The sequence below is a fragment of the Anser anser genome, assembly GCF_964211835.1.
Source record: "Anser anser genome assembly, chromosome: 14".
NCBI lineage: Eukaryota > Metazoa > Chordata > Aves > Anseriformes > Anatidae > Anser > Anser anser.
In genome coordinates this window covers 15,198,972-15,219,574 of record NC_139735.1, presented here as the reverse complement: position 1 = coordinate 15,219,574, position 20,603 = coordinate 15,198,972, and the positions used below count along the sequence as shown (strand labels likewise).

The following is a 20,603-nucleotide window of genomic DNA, read 5'->3' as shown; positions in this document are numbered from 1 at the left end:
TTTTCCTGCTTCTAATATTCACCAGATGTGACAACGAAGCCTAAGCAACGCTGTAAAAGATGCAGGATATCCTGTAGCTCAGCACTCCGGGAGAAAGATGGACAAAAAAACAAAGGTACCTAGAGTTAAGTGGTTCATTTAGAAGGCTTCTCAGATAGTATCTATTTCCTCACTCAAATTCGTTAATTACCTTAAAGATGAAATTTTAGTGAAAGCACACAGTGCCTGACACAAGTACGCTACGGAGACAAACGAAAGCACCTGGGACAACTGGACAGCTGTCTCAAACTACACAGACTGTGCGTATGCAGAACAAGAGAAGAACATGTCAAACAGGTTTCTTCTCTAGATTTTCAAGCACATCACTGACAGAGAAACATAGTGATCTGTACCTCCATTTCCAGCAGCGAGACATAACATACACTGCTGATATGGAACTACATCAAGGCTACTCCTTTAGTAAACTCACAGGCACATTTCAGTCCAGCTGACAAAAGAGTGAGAGAAATCTTGGTATTTGTTTTAAAACTTTTAACTATTCCTGAAGCATTAACAGGTCTTCCTGAAACCCTCCGGCAGGCAGAATTTCTGCATATTAAAGCAGGTCTCTCACCCCATCTACACAAAAATCTACTAATGCTAATAAATATGCTTATCTTTCATGCTACTATCAAGTTATCAAACTTAAAATGTTATCTTTGTTTTTGTTTTTATATTTTTAAAAATCGAGTCTGGACTTTTATTAACACAGTTGTAGTCTGTTATGGTTCCCTGTATGCCTGCTAAAGAGAACAGCTGTAAGAATCACTGCTGATTTCATATGCATTTGCTATGTGGCCATCACTACAAGCTCCTCATTTCCACCCAATATGATCAAGTTTCTCCATGCTGGGCATAATGCATGGCAATAATTACTTCTCCACACTTGGCACCATTTGAGCTGTATTGAGCTCAACTATTAAAAACTCCATTTTGCACTTGCAAGCTTATCAGAAGCATAACCATTTAAAAAGAATAAACTAACTGGTACATAATTTACTAGTCCAGAGTTAACGTAGTTTGAAAGTATGTCTGTAAAAGCAATATACCACTATTATGGAAAAATAAAATATTAGCTACACCTTTTTATCTCCATTTTAATTATCTTATCATAAATTCCACAGGATCTGCATCACCCATGTATCATTCACTCACACATTTTTGCTTCGCTTTTTACTCCCTTTCATCACCTTCTCAGCTATGCTTTCTTCTTGAAAGGCTAGGTCAGAGCAGCTGCAGGAGAGGAATGCACGCATCATGCTTCTTCATTGATGTGATTTACCCAGAAAGCCAGTTGTGAACTAAGTAGACTGGCACTGTTATATTTAAGAGTAGTTTTAAGAGAAGTGAGAAAGAACAACTCTGAAATCTACCAGCAGTAGGAGCAAAAGAGTAATACAAACCACAAAGTAATTATCTTTGATGTATACTTCTACTTTTCTTCAAAATTTATATACAGATATGTACATATATCCCAATAGGTAACAAAGTTATCATTCTTACCCCATCATTGAAAAACATAAAAGCCAACTGCATTCGGAACCATAACTGCTCACTTCGCTAAGATTTATTTTACTTAAAATATACAGTATGTATAATACTTGTATCCTCAAAAGAAAAAGCACATTTTTACTGACAAACAGTGCTACAGTGATCCATCTAAATCACTATTAAACGGTAATGAGACTTTGAATGAATGTCAGTGAATAAAGACAAATGTTTCGACAGCATCCATTGGGAGGTATTAGAGAATACAGCACTCATATTAATCAGTGTATTTAATGTAATTTTGTTACAATCTTTATATTCTAAAAGCAAAATTATTACCCTTGCTGTTAAGGACTATAATGCATCATGATTATATGATCTACTAAAAAAAAAAAAACCACCACTCTGGTATTGAAAAATCTCAATTACTTTCATAAAGCTTCTTTGTGCAAGGTTCCTTAAGATAAACACACACAGGTGATCAACAACCAACCTTCCTTTGAAATCACAAGTGACCAGAAAGCTTATTTCAAACCTATAACACTACATGTACAGTGCTACCACGCACAGAGGAAGCTACAGCATGCTCAATAGGAATTGATGTAAACTCTATAATTCTTCTTTATTTATTTTTAATCGTAAAGGCATCACCATCACTTTAGAAAATCTCCATGAAGCAAGTCTTCTATGAAATAAATACAACTAGCATCTTCTGTAGAGCAGATAATGGTATCCACAAGTACCTGCTCAAGCTTTATACTCAAGAGAAGTTTCAAGATACAGAATTTCAGAAATGAGCAAACAACGTTAGGAAACACAAACAAATCACTAAGCCCTAACAAACCCATTAAGCAAATATTTTCCAGTGCACTTAAAAGCTATGAAAAAGCTGAATTAGTCAAAAACAAGTCCTAAGATGTTTCAAGTGCATTTTGAGACCGAAGAACAGCTATGGTTCATCATTTTTTGTTTATTTATTATCTCCACAACAATGTGGTTCCTTTACTTGCACAGTACGTTTTTCACGGGCAAGTTCTGACACCAACTTCAACAGAGACTATTTTTTTTAAATATTCAACCAATTCCAAAATTAATCTTCATCATCACCATGTGTTTTGCATTTCCACAGGAAGTAAAATTTACTGTACTGCCTCACTGCTTTGTTTGGTTACATACAGAGGTATTAAAACAATTATGAAACTTCCACATGGATTGAAGCAACTTCTCAGCCATCCTACAGTAACTTTTCAATATCTCTAACCAAATCATAAATCTTATAAGAAATCTTCTACAAATGAAGTCAAGCTTAAAAAAAAAAAAAAAAGTTCAACCATACGGTATATCCTTCAAAAATACAGACTGGATCATGAGTTAAACTTTGGCAGGACTTGTTTTTGATGAGTTCAGCTTTTTCATAGCCCCCCCCCCCCCCCCCAAAGAAAAACATGATTTGAAGCTCATGTTAGCTGGGTGTTCATGCTGGTTAGGATGCCTTCTAAACATCTAACTTTTTGTTTGTTTGTTTTTCGTTTTCTATTTCAATACAATGAGGAAATAAGGGAAGAAAAAGAATTTTTCATCTTCTTGACTGAAGAGGCAACAGCCATAACCACACTGGTTTGCCTGGCAATGATTTGGCTTAGTTTAAAATAAATAAATAAAAAATAAATTTAAAAACTGTGTTATGTCAATATGGTAATTTTTCAATACTGAGAGTATGCAATCTCTTTAAGGACATCTAGACCATAAGGGATGAGATGTTGCCATTTTTAGTGATTTCTATATCTCTACTTAGAGAGTTGAGAATAATTCACCTTGAAGTCATCATGGCGAAGATAAGAACAACAGGAGCATTTCGCAGTTTCTCTTCTCTTTCCTATTTATGCTCTATGGCATTACCAGTACACACAAAGACAACACATCACCTTAAAAACCCTTATTATCTAGAAGTTCTAATATCATAAAAATTAAAGCTCTCACCTCAGTCAAAACACACACATGCAAATCCATATAACAATAAGGAACTTACAATAGAAACATAAATCAGATTGTACTTACAATCTGGTTAACTTCTGGGTGTTCTGAAAAAGCAGCTCTGGAAGAACTTGCAATTTATTCTTGTTCAGACGCCTAAACAGTTAAATAAAAAACAAAAATTACATTGTCTTCCAATGTAAAAAGCTTATTATATTATTCATCAACACATGAAGCTCCTCTTCCTATGAACTCAGCATAGACTGCATTGTGTACGTTACTCACAGACAAGCCAAACAGACCATGCCATCTGTAGACCACCTGCCCACATTCTTGAGGTAGGGGAGTCAAGTGACAGTCACCAGAAAGTTTGAATGTTTTAATATGGATGAGTACACATTTATTTATCTTGAATTTTGCTCTAGATGCCTACTAACAGTGAATCATATGGCCCCCATATTCAGCTTTCACTGCTCTGAGAAACAGTTACCAGGATGTATCTGGATTTTCTCTTTCACTTTCTAAACATCTAGGCACAGAAAATTAAATAACCTGACCAACTGAGATTATTTCCAGATTAGCTATTATTTCTACAGTACACACACACTATATATATTTATATATATCAAGAATTTTCTTTAATTTCTGCTTTGAAAATATGCGCAGTGTTGTAGAACATATGAAAATACAGATAATCAAATATATGGTGCTTTGAAATACTATCTTTAAAATGTTCTATAAACTGTCTGCATGAATCTTCATGTTTTTATGTTAGTCCATTTTACTTACGTTAAAAAAAATTATACTGATGACCACAAGTTATCAATTAAAAAAAATCTATTGTGCTACAAGTTACTCCAGCCTAGTGGCTAAAAAAACAAAAACAACAAAAAAAACCACTACAACCCCTCTCTCCTTGGTAAAATGCATAAAACAGCCCTGCAATATTGAAAAACAGATCTATTGATAAGAAACTTCTTTTCCCTCTAAGTCTTTTTCACTGACAATAAAAAGTCACTAGCTTTCAGAGTCCTAATTGACGTAACTTACGTATTGAAGTTGACCTAAACTAATTCTATACAGCTACCCTGCTCTAAATAGGAAGATACTTCTTACGTATGCTTATATATGACTGTATTTTTGTCTCCCTTCTTCTAGTCTACCTTAAATTTCACTTTGATAACGGATGCATATTTCCTAGAGTCTCGATCAAAGACACTAGAAGTTTGTAGAAACCTACTGATGTTTAGCACTCAATATCTGTTTTCCAGTTTCCTTACACACTGAGTTATTTCACTACCAGAATTCAAAATTTTTTTTGAATCGAAAAGCCTTTTCAAAGATCACACTTAGACTGTGGAGTGAGAAATGCAGAGTTTTCACATGGCTACCATATGAACATGTCTTGCGGGGAAAAAAGGGGGGGGGGGGGGAAGGAAATATTTGCTTCTCTTTCCGACACCTGTAATAGATCAAAGGCTGGATTTCCAACCTTGCTTACAGAGCCTAAATATTACACATTAGGCATGCTACTTGCTAGCTGAAGCAGATATTAAAATTGGTTATTTCACAGTACTTTTACCAACTACTCTATTCCATTTCTGAAATTAATGAATAAACCAGAAAATGAAACACTCAGAAAGAACATGGGAAATACTAAGCACTAGTTTGCATTTAGGAAAGTATATAGGAGCTTTTAAACTGGATTCTTTTTCCCCATGTGAAATCTCACACTTTTATATTGAATTAAGCTAGCCTTACTATTGTTTTTTTTAAGGTTGATAGTGTGCAACTTAATTAATCCTCATTAATTTCATATTTTCAGTTAAGCATGAATATATTTTAGAAAAAAATCTTAACAGGATGAAATACAATGAAAAAAGTGTGATGAATCTAGAATGTAAGCTTCCCAAAAATACTGACAATTTTCATTACATTTCTCGGTTTAACTCTCGCTCAACACTATTGCTAGCTCTTGACTAATACTAATTGTGTTGAAATTATTTAATCTATCACAATGAAAAAGACTGCCAGAGAAGTACACAGATGCATTTCTAATGGTTATTACTCTAATAGTAATTTCAGCTCTCATCACGTATACAATTATCCTCTGTTAATCCCAAGTCATCTGACTTCTCAAAGCCACGTCCAAGGAATATATTTTTTGAATATTCTTAACTCTACTTGCAAGGATTTCAACTTGTGCTTGCAGTTTTCAGCAACAGAAACTAAGCAAAGTGAGATTAAATTTCTAGAATAGGATGTGCTACACCAGCAAACACAAGAATATCTATATAGTAACAAAAATCATATTTTCAAAAGTTTGCAACCTGTGAAGTCAAATGTGATTTTTTTTTTCCCTTATCAATAAAATCTGGACAATCAAGTATGTTAAACGATAGGTCTGTATAAGCCAACACTGCCCTAATCTGCAATGGCTGAAGGAGCAAAAACAGACAATGAAGGGGAATTGAAAGAGGATACAGAACAGATAGGGCATGCATTGGTAAACTGTCACATTCACTTGGGAAATGGTTGCAGCACTAAACAGTTTTTAAAAATGCTCATTTGTATACTTGCACTTCTCACATATGCCTAAATCATCTTCTGTCACACCTATGCAAAGTTAAGGTTACCGTGTGTTCTGATTTTCTCCCAGAATGCTCTTCTGGTATTCTCCCAGAACTGCAGGATTTTATGAAAGCCATGGAAATTTATTTATTCAAAAGCAAAATTGATGGTATTGAAGGTTAAAAGAAGAACAGATGATGGTTTTTTGAACAAGGGAAAAAAATATCTAAACGAAAAATTCCTTAGAAAATTTAAAAATATTTTTCTCCACTTGTTTTTCCAAAACCACTAAGTTCTAAGCTGCTTTTGCATGTTGTCCTCTTCCTAATCTTTTTAAGATTACAGCCTGATAGTCTTAGTATTGATTTTACTTAAAAAGAAAAATCATATTAAGTGAGGTCCACAAAATAATTAATTAATAATCTAAAAGCTCACATTATGATCCACAGCTCACTGGCAGTAAACATAGCATATTGGTCTAAATTTATCATAAAATTTTACCATGGTATTGTTATAAATTAAGTGTTGGTCTTTTTATACAGCAGTAGCAAGCTAGCTGAATCCTCCTGTCAAGACCAATACTACAACGCCATTGTCCTTTTGCCTCAGCTCATGCATAAGCTTAATTTTTAAAATAACCCATCAGTACGTGTTAATGCTTCTGCACTGTATGGCACATGATACTGTCCTCAACACACTGCAAGAGTACAGCATTTCTGTCAAACAGGGCTTGCAGTTAGTAAGACAACGCGACACAAGTAACTGATTATGAAGAGAACCTGAGGTAACAACAAACATTTTCAAAGTCCATGGCTACAGATGACTTGGTTCAAGCTATGGGACTCTCCAAACACTTCCATCACTTCAAGTTGCAATTTCCACCCAAAGTCATTTTATTCATAGTTCGATTCTCAGGGGAACTCAGGGAATTACCAGGGTATTGTTTCTCTTGAACACCACCTCCTGTATGTAAATAGCTCTTAGTGCAATAGTCATCTCAGTATAAGACTGAGAGAGAGCTTGAGAGATCATTCTTAATAGAGAAGTATCAAACTGCAAAACAGGATGTTTCTAAATCCTATAAAAGAAAAACAGAAGTGCTTGAAAACTATTTGATGAAAATAGCAAACGCTTTGCATGGTCATTAATAAGAGTTGTTTCCTCCAGTTTGAAAGAGAAGTGCCAAACATGAATGAAATGTAATGGAATAGTTCCTAACACACCACTGTGTGCGAGCTTGACTTTATCCTCATCTATCAGCAAGCCGTATGACAATGAAAGCAACTTCAAGCGCAGGGTGAACCAAACATTAGGAATGCCAGCACAGGGCAGGGCAAGCTCTAACATAGCTGTTCCTAAGCGGACCTTCAAAGCACGGCTGAGCACACTTTAAGGAACCAGTTGGGCAGCAGCACCTTCACAAAAAAAGAAAACAAAAGAGCAGTACAGAAATTCCCGATGTTCACCTGGGCCTTTTACCTAGAACAGTCTGTCATCACCATGTCACTGTAAATCTCAGTCCTGTCAGATGCTTAATTCTAATTATAACAGCATTTCTAATTTTGTAACAAATACGCTGGAAAACATGAAGCCATTTATTATTATGGCAAAATAAAAATGGATAGCAAAAAAAAGATTATAAAGAAAATGTGCTAAATTCTTTTTAAAAGATTTTGTGGGCACTGTTCTTGGGACTGCACTATTAACAAATGTAGGTAATTCTGTTTTTTAATCTGCTGTTCATTTAAAATAGAAATGATGTGAAGATATGATATCTGGAATTTGGATTTTAAAGCCAAGCCATTTTTGCAGCTGCGCTTTACTATCTACATCATGAGGTAATGACATGTCAGCTTTGTCAGTCTGAACAGTAGACCTGAATTAACAAAAAAATTATTAACATTTTCTGAGCAAAATTAATCAAATTCTGACTGTCACACCAACACCTTTGCATTGTTCCAAGTAAGGGCAACACATAGCACACTACAAATAAAATCTTGGATCTGTCCTCTTGTCTCATGTTAGAAACACAGCCGCCACACAACCAGCACATGGGCACATACGTGCCACCAACTGTCACCACATCCAGAGGGAGGAAGTAATCAGGGGTGCAAAGCCTGACAAGATCTGGTCCGGTTTATTTCACCTAATACTGCTGTATGAGAATGCAACTGCTCAGTCTCTGAAGTATTTTGAACTGGATGTCTTAGAGCTAATAAGACCTGAAAAATATTCCGGGAATCCTGAGCACTGGGGAGAATGGTGTATAATCATCTAATGCCACAGAATAGATTAGCTCCAGTGCTGGACCAGAAACAACTTTGTGGATGTGCACAGCATGGAGCCCAGACTAATAAAATCTCCTGGAAGCTGAAGAACTGTGCAGAGAGGCTCTCCAGGAGTCTTACCAGCTCTGGCAATACCTGCACTGAGTCAAACCATAAATCTGATTAAACACATGCTGACTGTATAGTCAGCAACCTCTGTACACTGCAACTCCCTCCATCATCCAAGTTACCTTAACCACTACTGCACATGGGAAATTGAACTTTGCACATATTGTTCTGTTATTCTGCTCCTCAAGTCCCCATAAAAGCCAACCAATCACCAACTTCACACAACAGTTCTCAACATGTAATCACTGGTCCTCCAGGAGTCCATACATCACCTCCAATGCATTCATCTAAGACCACCACATTAGCACAACATCCTCTCACTAGACTCAAATGTACGTTCACCTATGTTTCTGCTGGAATATGTTTGGGGAGTTGTAAATAGTAAAGGTTAAACTTATATTTCTTTATGCAGCTGTTTGCTACAGAAGTGATCTATTGTTTCTTATGAAATGATTCTAAGGCATCAGCACTTTTATTTTTTTAATTAGAAAAAAATAGAATTTTAATTAGAGAAAAAATAATTAAAAAAAAAAAGGATTAGTTACTAAACTGGAAAACTCGGTCCAAGGAACAAAGTTACCTGAAGTTCAACTATGTTTGGATGTGTTTTTTTTTCCTCTTAAAATCCCTCACATACTGCCAGGCACATAAGTCATCAACTCTTCTAATCACCTTACACAGGAATACAGACTTAAGCTTTCAGTGTATGCAGTACTGGGATATTTCAGGAGCACCTATTTATATAAAATGCGTAACAATTGACATATAATAATGTTCATAGCACATGATATATACATATCTCAGTCCACCACAATAGTTTTGAATGATAGCTTTATGTAATAAAACTTCAGCCTCTTATTAGATATGCCCATGCATTTTTAATACAAGAAGAAAAACTCCTTCCTTCAGCCAGGAAGACATGTTGCTATTACTTCCTAACATATATACCTCAGGTTACTTGTTGACTTTTTCTGGATATTGCAAGAAATTATTTTCAAGGCAGATATAAAATAAGACAGGCAAGAAACAAACCAATGACAATGATAGTGTGCCTCCAAGGACATAACTAAATAAACCTTTAAAAGAAGAAACTGGTGAACTATGCTCTGAGAAAGACTCACTTACTCTTAGCAGTCTAGAAAATAAATCTACTTTTCTTACACAGAGTACTAAGTTACTTAATAATAGGCAAACAACACAATATGCTTAGAGAGAAAAGCTGCACAACCTACAAATCCGGAAACATAATGAAATAATAAAGAAATTTCAGAAAGACTTGTCTATTCTTCCCCACAGCCAGCCAGTCATCCACTGCATTGTCAGGGACCGTTTGCTGCAGCTGAAGTCACTCAAGCTTTTTACAGGTGCTGGGCTCCAAGTTGCACTCAGGCATATAACTACCAATCATTTTTAACCCTTCCTCAGCTTTTTAACTTCTTAACTGTACTTGATAGAAGCTATCTGAGCTTGTTACGCAGTCAATAATGAGATATGTCAAAGACTGTGTTACAGAGATCAGCTACAAACAGAGCTACAGTGATACACTGAGTTGTGTAGGTATATGAAAATTGAAAATGTTAGGCTTTCCTCAGAAGCAGTCACAGACCTTGTCAACACAGTCAGGCAAACAGGTATCAAAATAGGCTTATCCTCCATAAACTCTGTCTGACAGTGGCAGCAGTTTGGTGACCCTGATTCAACCATAGCTACCAAGAAGGTATCCGTCTCAGAAAACAAACAAACAAAAAAGGATAATTGGGAAGAACTCAGGTCCAACTGCTTGAGCCATCACCTGTTAATTGAAAACAGGTGTGATGCTTAAGGCGAAACAATACCAACAAGCACAAAAAAAAAAACAGTACCATGGTGGTTTTTCCCCAGCTTTCCTCCCAGAATATCATACTTAATTTTAGATAGCTTTTCAAGTTCTTAAAATAAAACTTTTCATGCTTTAAAGTCAGGTATCACAAGGCTGAAGTTTATTCCTGGCAGAAAACCTGCCTTATCTTTAAAGTTAAAAGAAAATTATATCATGCTTGTAAGCACGACATACAAATAAATTTACAAACAAATAGTGTCTTTAGTGCATTGCAACCCACTTCCATTGAGATGTAAAATGTTTGTCTCATCAGGATATGGTGCCAAGACTGAACATAAAGATACCAGAAATGACTGCTTTGCAGAGCCATAATAAAAGAATCCACAAAAATTAACTATCAAGAAGTGCAAAGGATCTGATTCTCAAATTATACATTTTAACCAAGACTATGAGAACAGAAACGCAACTGTATTGGATTTCTTGTTTTAACTTTCATAAACAGACCTCAATGTATAACAGAAAGAAAAAAATAAAGTATTTAAAAGATTAAAATATTTGGAGGCACCACGGAATGAATATATTTCAATACACCACTGTGAAATAATCCTTGTTTTATCCAAATATTTAATCCTTGTTTTATCCAAATATTTATCTGTGCAAAAGTAAGGGTAATAAGGTCACCACTGGAGCCAAAGAAGAACCTCCGTGAGGACTGAAACAGTTCAGCATACTCATACGTGACCCAAAAATGTGAGAATGGCAGGCTGTGTGTGTGTGACAATGTATTAATGACACAAAGTGAAGGCTGATTACCAACTCCAGAAAGAACTAACACTTTTTAATGCCTGAATGGCAAAATAACATGTAATTCATTGCAGGTGAAATTTAATAAACATGTAAGGAAGCAGAATTTTAAGTTGACACACACAAAAACAGTCTCCAACCCAAAAAACACTTCTTGGGAAGTAGACCCATGAAAACACCAACTTATTGCTGTGTCACAATTCCTAAGGCAAGCATTACAAATTTTCAGAAGACTACTAGATAACATATTCATTCTTTGTATAAATTCGTGGTGTATCCAGATATTGAAGACCAAAAACTTTTGGAATTTCCACTTCAAAAAGGATCCCATAAGGTTTGGAGAAAGATAACAAAGATGATCAGTGACAGAGCAGATTCATATTGAAATGACTCATAAGCCACAGACTTCCCACAAGGAAAACAGCTGAGTAAGGTATGGTAAGGATCTGTACAATTATGAATCAAGGGAAGGTGATAAACAGTTGTCCTCATATTTTTTAATTAAAAAAAATGCTTAGAAGTATCCAATACTGTTTATGGTAGCTTCAAAAAACAAATGGAATTAATTTTTCCATTCAACAAGCAGTTACATTGCCTAACAATTTATTTTATATCATTAGTTGTAAGTTAAGTGAGTATAAAATGACTATATAAACAACTAAGAGAAAAATAAATAATATTAATAACAAAGCCCAACTGATGATTCTCTATACCACAGGCCACTTGAGGCTTAGAGTGTTTTCTATAGAAATGTCATTTATGTGTTTGCTTTTCCTTCTATTTGTTCTTCCTTAAAGTTTCAACTGGAGACATGATACTGCCCTACTGGCACATTGGGTCTGAGCTGGTATGGCCATTATCTTCTGGCTTTTGGTACATTTTCTATTTTCTGTTCAGTTTATCAGGAAAGAATTAAAACTCAACAAAAAAATTGTGAATGTATACTAAGCATTACAAATGTAGGTTTTAAATCTCTACGTTCAAAGCACTTCTGCAAGGCAAAGTTTGCCTCTTTAGACAAACTTTGTCTGCTACACAAATTGAACCATGTTTCCAACATGAAACCTAAAAACATTTTGAACAGCAAGAAGCCAAGTAAAGGATTCATAGTTCGAATTGCAATTGAGAGAGAGGTATGTCTGTACATGCATACCTAGGCATATGTATGTACACCCATTTATCTATGCATGTATTTCTGTGAACAGTATTTTCTTTTCATTTTGATTTACTTCAGCCAAATTTCTTCTGTCCAAACAATGGACATCCTCACATGCTTCCAAGTAAGCACTTTTGCTCCTCCTAGACATATTGGATACAGACTTCCGTTCTCAAATAATGCAAATACATAAATGTCTATACTTCACAGCTTGCTTATGTTACAAGCTGCATGTTCCTGTTTTATGATTCAGATATACTAAAGTAAACATTTACAGAATTTGTGACTTTTAAAAGTGACCCATATACATCTGTTACCCTTCAGCGTGTTTGTTTATTTGTTTTGTTTTTGGAGGGCCCACATCCAGCAACACAGTGTTTCAACAACAGGCAAACATTCTCTCCCCACTCAAGAATATTTTGGTTATATACTTAACGAGTGCCAGTTACTCCCCTAGCCTTACCTCCCTCAGCCTACTGCCCATTTGGGGGTTCCCATGTCCTGAAGGCAAGGGAAAGGAGGGAAACAATGGTAGTGTCAACGTCAATCACAGAGTATCAAGGGCCCTCAAAAAAAACAAAGGAGAAGTTATTAACTGAGAAATTCCTACCTTCCTGGCTCCAACCAGGCTAATAATATTTCTTCCTCTGTCTGAAGCTGGGACAGGAGAGAAACTTAACTATTAAGATTCCCCTGACTATTAAAAAAGAAACAGCCAGTGGAGCTTGGAAACAGAGAACGCTACCAGCCCTGAGGTAAGATAGAAAATGTTTATCAGGACCATTCTATGAAATAAACATAGAAGAAAAGACCTACACTTTACATGGGTTGTTTTTAACCTATATTATCTTTTTTTTCTTTTATTCCTTATATTAGCTTCTAGATAAATTCTGAATGAATACAGAACCTCAATCTTGATAAGACAATTTTCCAATTGTTTTCAAGCTAGAGGTCATGTTTTCTTGGAGGAGAAGGCTTCTTTGGGCTACTGACTTATCTGGATCTCTCACGCTTACAAAATCGGAAGGGTCACTTCCAGATCAGGCACTGCTGTCTCATGGAGATCCTTTCACAACTAAAGCAAACAGCAGCTATATCCAATGTAAATGAAAGGCATGATAGCGGCAATGGAAGAGAAGAAGTTGAATATGGAAACACACCTATAGAGATCAAGAAGACAGCTAACGAATACCTAGGTCTGCAACCTTTCCATCATGGAAAACAGTTTTCAATATGGAAAAATGACTATTTTAATCTGCCACTTCCACCACGCATTACAACTTTTAACTTGCTCAGTTTGCTACCATTCCAGTCTTTCTTTCAAGAAGAATCTAAAACACATCCTTCCCTATTACAAATTCTGAAGAAGAATCCAATTTCAACATTCTTTTTATTGCCATTTGCTTGTTGAATATTCTTTCATTCTCAAAACCTGTACAACCAAAGATGTCAGAAAGTTCAGAAAGAATTTCAAGGTTCAGAAGTCACAGAAATGGGTAAAAGAACATTTTAAATCTCAGAGGGCTGTGCATTCCTTATACAAAATACAATTAATTTGCAAAGATCAAAATTAAAAGGGTCTTTGCCAGTCAGCAAAAGTTTCTTGATAAACAGTGAACAAACCACTAGAAAGTTAGTGTACTGTCAATAACACACTGCCAAGATGGAGTGGAAACTCCATCCTTGAAATGGACAGAGGCCTGAGCTGCTTGCTCTAGTTGATCCTTCTTTGAGGAGGAGAGTTGGACTCTTATTAATGAGTGTGTTCTGCAGCTATCAAGTTTAATGCAATGACAATTCTTTTGATTATTTTATGTCTTTAACATTCATGCACCATTATTTCTCTGTAGGTGATAAAACTTTATGTAAATCTGCAGCATCACAAAGCTGGGTTTTTATATTTACTTTCACTATCTTTATAGTGACCTCTCATTTATTTACTCACAAGGTGTACAAACATACACTTCATGTAAGTCTGAGCAGTGTCAGTCAGATCATACTGCAAACAACTGTATTCAGTAGTTTGAGAAAGAGCACTTTCAGCTTCATGCTCAGAGTAAAATGGTTCTGCTGTGAACTGAGTAAAAAGCAAAGCCTTTTCTGCAAACATACAGTGAGAGGACACCCACTATCTACACGAGAAATTTCCTCCATGCTCTCTCCATAGTACCCAACAGACACTCACATCCTTCCCATGGAGAATACTGTTTGCATAAAAGCCTGATGTTAAAGAGGCAAGTGTTACTCAAATTTAGGAGATTGTGCATTTTTCCATGGCAATTTTATTTCCCATTAAGCTACTGAAATTCTGTGAAGATTGAGAATATTATCAGTAAAACATGCTTTACACAAACTGCAAATACTCAAAGTATGAGCAGAAATCACCAAGCTTACATGGCTATGGTTTCCCTCTCCTAGAAGATCTAATAGTATAAAGTTCTTATACACACCTTTGTTTGCCATTCAAAATGTCTTGCAGAATTATTTTTACTAATACCATTTTTTTGGATATTACTGAATACATTCTACTTAGAAACTGAAGCTGACACAGAAACTATGAAATAAACTGTCAGCTTTATTATTGTCTCATTGAACACAATAATTGCCTAGGTATTTTGAGTATAATTGCATATATTTTTTTAATATAACAACTACCTATTTTTAACCCATGGAAGAGTATGATACCTACTGGCCTCTGAATTACATGTCTGCTTTTCTACTGAGCATTGATGGCTTTACTGCCAAATCAAACAACTGCACATTTGTCATGAAATTAGTGGTACTCCATTCTTTTCCTCACAAGTTCAACATCTTTCAAACTTGATTCAACACCTACACACACAATGCTATCTATTCTACAATTCGTTCTCCAAAAGAAAGTCAAAATTACAGTGCTTTTGAATTTTTAAAATGGGTATTTTTTCAAGGAAGCAGTCTTGGTAGTCCAGCCTTTAACACCCATTAATTATCCAAGTAACTTTGGGTTCACTCCCCAGCTTGATCATTTATTCTATTTCACACTCAAAACATCTGGATCTCATTTTGGTAATAAACAAGCTAACGTTTTCTCCTTTGTTATTAAGAGCTCTATGGCATTGTCCTTGGAGAACAGCCTCAGGGAACATGATGCAGTTGAAGTAGTTTCTGAGAGTTACTTTAAGAGAGAATCGGTTACATCACAAGCTTGGGTGTAACCAAGAAGCAATAAAAATGAAATAATGCATAACAGCAGACTCAGACAGAAAGACAGGAGTTATTGAACTCTAAGGAGTTACTAAGTTTTCTCTTTCAAGCAGTACTGACTTAGGAAACAGTAAAGTCAGAGCATGGTCAATTTCATTCAATGGTTTCATCAGAAAATCCTATCATCATCAAGAAATATGCTGTGGTCACTAATGTAACTTCTTCCTTTGCTTTCTATCAGTTCTTCCCATATGGGAGAACAGTAAAGATGCAGCTTCCACACGAAAAAAAAAAAAAAAGGAAAAAAAAAGTCACCTTCACTTTCTGTCAGCATCTTGTTATATTACTAAACTAGGAAATAAAACAAGATGATATATAACGCAATTTCAATAAGGTTGCTATGAGGAAGTCCAGTGCAACCATTTTACAAGCTTATGGTGTGAAATAAATGAATGTTATTTACATGACATGTTAGTACAGAAGCTTTTCCAAAAACTGTGAAAGATAGCACTGTATGTCGCTAAGGAATGGTTTTTTGAAAGAAAACTGTTTACAACAGTTACAAGTCTGAGATCCCTTATTACAAACATAGCAGACTGGGTGGTCCTGGTTCACATTTTCAAAGCTGTCAAAAGTAATAACCTCTACTAGTAACTTTTCATTAGACTGGAAAAGATTATCTACCCTCTATCAGAAGCAGACTACATTTCTCTTCGCATGAAGAAGCAGCATACAAACTGGTAGCAACACAACAGTTTTCAGATCTCAGTATAAGAATCACTCTTTTTCTTCAGGATCTTTTTATACGGAAAAATCTGTTATCAAGATGGAGGATAGAGCTATTGTGTAAACATTATACACAGACTTCCCCTAACTGGGAACAAACTAGTAACACAGGCAAAAATAAGTAGGAACAGGTTTAAATTTCAACATTTCACAAAGCCAACATGAATAAACAAAAAATGTCTAACACCTTTCACATATGCATTAAGGACTTCAGTCAACAATTTACATCATACAGAAAGGGACAGAAGTGTTAGTACCAACTGAACTGAAGTAAGGAATAGAGAATCTTAAGTAACAAATAACACTTACTAATGACACTGTCAACAGCAAGAAAATCCCCTAAACCCAAAAAAAGGGCAACAGTTTATGCACAGCCTCTTAACTCACTACCATATATTTATAAAAGCAATCAACTACATGCATTCAGGCTGGTAGTTTATATCTGCCTGTCCCAGCCCTTAATATATAACAATTCACATTTTAATTATCATTCAAATAAATCAAAAAAAACTTGATCAATACACTCTGAAGCAAGATGTTTCTCAGTTTCTGCTATGCTTTAAGTTTAATAGCAATGCTCTCTTATTTCAAATTTAAAAAAAAGAGAATTCACACAGAACGTTTGAATTTTTGTCTTCCAAACTCTAACACTGAATGAAGAAAAAAAAAAAGTAGTTACTTCCTAATTATTCTTCCACAGCCTATGTGAAGATAATTGGACTTCATCCAAAGAACCTAAATAATCTATTGAAATATCCCTAAACATCCACCACTGTAGACAGTCCACCAATTTCTGTGAAGCCAGTAAGATAAACACGGTGAAGCTATTTCTTACATCAGAGTGTAATCTCTCCAGGTCAGGGCTGAAACTCTATGAAGAAAGCAAAAAGTAAATTTTAGCATGAACATCTCCAAGCTGTGTTGCCCCTGCTGACAGGTCCTGAAAGTTTATATTAATCAAACTAACCATTTCCAGAAGTCAGAAATAGCTGTGAATAATTAGCAAAACTTGCAAGTAGAACTACTGTTGCAATTTTTACCAGAAGAAATAGAGCAGTGTTCCTAATTGATCTGTTTTAATAACTCAATACCAGCCCAGCTCACCACGCCTCTCCATATATAGTAAAGAATGCTTCTGTGGCAATGTGTTGCTCCTTCCTCCCTGGGGCTATATGCCAAGCAGTACTATTAAAATAGGAAGACAAACAGAATCATCTTTTGCCTGAAATCAAACTGGATGCTTAACAAAGGATACTTCTTCCAAAGCTAACAGAATGAAGACAAGGAAATAATTAAGTGGAACAAAGAACACACTGTACACTGGACATAAATTTAAGAACCAAAAACCAGCTTTTGACTGCTTTATCAAAAGCCTATGGGAATTACTTATCACAATTTATTCAAAGGACATTTTCAGCACTACCAAGCCATAAGGGGTAACCAGCCACAAAAATCTGCTATAGTTACCAAAGCTCTTATCTAAAAACTGAGAACACCCCCTTACTCTGATAATTACCTCTGATCCACTTTCATTTTCCCAGCAAGTTATCAAATGTAGGGGGTCAGTTTTTCCTGACATGCCTCATTACCTAGAGAAGTTGGCGTTTATCTTTTGTATTCCTAATGTATTGCATCACATCTATCCCACTCAATGATCAAAGACAAAAATTAAATGTATACGTAATATCCAGAACATCTGCATGAACCCTAGAACTTTCTCTTCTCCATGTGATCCTCATACTCTAACTATAGATAAAGAGGAAAATCTGGAGAAGAGATTGCCTCTAAACAACTGAACACATAACATGAACATAAAAGATAACAACAGTTAACTATAACCAATACTAATTTGTTCTGTTCTATATGGAACGCTGCAGCTTCAGGTGAGCTCCAGCTTAGTGAATATGGATAACATGGAGTTGTGCCAGAGGAAAAGCAAGACTGATGACAGAATGGCTGCAAGACCTACATATTCATATATTTTCCAATGGGGGGGGGGGTGGAGTTAAGTACTTTGAATTCATCATCAGCATTTCACTCACAAACAGGATTATTTAAGGGCTACTGTGCTTGACAGCAGGAAGTTCAGCCTGTAGCATTGATGGAGTTTCTAAGACTGCAAGCGGTATAATCATTCAAATATGAGGAAGCTCACAGAAGTAAAACCTTTCTGATAAAATTATTAAAGCTAAACAAAGTTCATCCAAATTATTACAGACCACTGATGCAGCAGTTCTTACCCTACAGTAACACAAACCTTGAAGTATTTCCTACAGTCCCTGGAGAAACGACTTCTAAATCCCTAAGTGTTTTCCTTAAGCAAATACTCCCATAAATCTTCATCAAGAATTTTAAAAAAGTGCTAAAATCAAACAAACAAGCCACAGAAAACAATAATGTTTAAAACCTCTGATGTAATGTTAAACACTAATCATCTATTCCAACCAAATTATGGTTACACTGTAGTGGAAACGTCATGATTCCATTTGATTTTTAACCATTGCTTTCAGAAGCTTAAGAATTCTGTGGTTACAGAACCTCCTGTATACATAAATGAGACCCAAATTTGTTTTTCCATGAGTTCTTATGGGTCAGTGACCTACTATGAAAATGTTTTTGACGAAACCAGGCTCATTTATTATCATATTATTAAAATAAACCTCTCTGTTTTGCAACCCTGGTCAGATGTACTAATTCAAACCAAGCCCAATTCACTGAAGCATGCATCCTGCTTTCTTGGTAGCTGCCCTTTGCCTCTCTTGCACTTTTCCTATGTTTGGATTCCTCCTGTGCAGATCTGTTGACAGAGCTGCTAATAGCTTCCTTCAGAGAAGAGGCGTCTTTTTTTTTTTTTCTTAAATAGATATATATTTTGTAATGTTTACAAAAGAAAAAAAAGAGGTCAGTCTCACATCCGCAATAACAACAAAAAATTTGCCTGCCCAGTAATGGCTGAGTAGCATGTAATTATGCAATTATATGCTACAGACATACATACAACACTGAAATTTGAGGATATTAGTGCCCTCTAAGACCCTACAGTATATAGTTATTGGGCACAATCATTTTCCCAGATGTATATACCCAATTAAAAGATAAAACTGCAAAGGAGGCAAATCTACATTTCTTCAAAGAATAAGTGGTTTCTCATAAGATTTATCGGTTCAAAGAAATGTATTTTATTCAGTGAATAGTCCCCGCCAATAGCCCAGGGTAGGAAAGTGAAACCTACCATATTATTTAAAAGATACCAACAGCAAAAAAGATGTTTTTCTGATGTTCAAGGAAGCACACATTACTAAACCTACCATTGATTGATAGATAGGAGCAAGTTCTGCCGAGATTTTTGCTTCTTTCCTCAATTAATCTGCAACTACTTTTTCAGTCCCAGAACTTTAAGCACAGCAATCACAGGATCTTGTGGCAAAGTGACATCTTGTCATCTTTTTGATAGGGTAGTAGGGAAGGGCAGGGCAATTTTTACTTCTCTCAAATGACCATGAGAAATCTAAATTACTTCCAAACATATAACCTGTATGCATGTCAAACACTGTTCGTGTACAGACAACTACAAATACCAATGGTTGAAATTACGCTTGACTAATTTCAAGAAAAGCTAATATAAGTTATATCCTTTAAAATTAGAAAAATATTACAAGCATCAAGATCCAAATCACAGAAGCCTCTTATCCCTGAGGTAACATCAGGGTCAGAGTACTTCACGTGGCTAAGAAATACCGTGGTTTTTCAAGTGTGCCTCCAAAAAAGCCCCAGACAAAGTTTTTTTCATGCTAAAACCTTTCTTACACTTTTTTATACTTTCCCAGTGACATTTCTAAAATTATCTGACCTTTTCAGAATGTGGTTTAAACTACTTAAATACTTTGAAATACAAATGCTGCCAGCTGTACTAAGACACTGAGCAGGACGCTGACCTTCTGTATAAGCAAGATGTAGACTGGGTACATCTCAGAATTACCAGGTTTGGCTTCTACAGGTTACTTCATACTTAGTGGTTTGTTTATTGTTTTGTTTTTTTCCCCAGCACAGTCTTCCTACACTAGAGATCTGTGCTTACATTGTGTCACTGAAAAAAAAGACATGACAAAAGTGCATGTATAGTGTGCTCACTATGTTGTACAATTATGTAATATCAAGTTCTATCCTTGAACCTTATGTATATCTAGGATTTTACTAGCTTACCCCAAAAACGTCTTCTGTTTTGCCTTTTGGAAATATAGGTTGATTCCTTCATTTTCTAAGTTTTAGCAATACCTCATCTCTATGGTACATCTTCTGAAGAAAATTAAGGAGTTTTTATGAAACTTTAGCTACTGGACAAATTTATGTCTCCATTGCTGCTACACAAATGAATTTTTTTGAACAT

At 35.6% G+C, this 20,603-nt stretch overlaps 1 protein-coding gene across 11 annotated transcripts in view; it reads right to left on the bottom strand.

The window, feature by feature from the left end:
• SLIT3 (slit guidance ligand 3) overlaps positions 1-20,603 on the bottom strand; it is a 512,478-nt gene that overhangs the window by 453,001 nt on the left and 38,874 nt on the right. For 8 of the 11 annotated variants that reach the window (XM_083798318.1, XM_083798310.1, XM_083798316.1 and 5 more), the window contains one exon: positions 3,586-3,657. The exons of 1 other annotated variant lie outside the window; for it this stretch is intronic. In XM_083798318.1, the coding sequence (XP_083654444.1) occupies positions 3,586-3,657 (72 nt within the window). Of the gene's footprint in view, positions 1-3,585; positions 3,658-9,700; positions 9,730-10,074; positions 10,194-12,710; positions 12,747-20,603 lie in introns of those variants that run through there. 2 more of the 11 variants (XM_083798319.1, XM_083798309.1) reach the window with 2 other exon arrangements.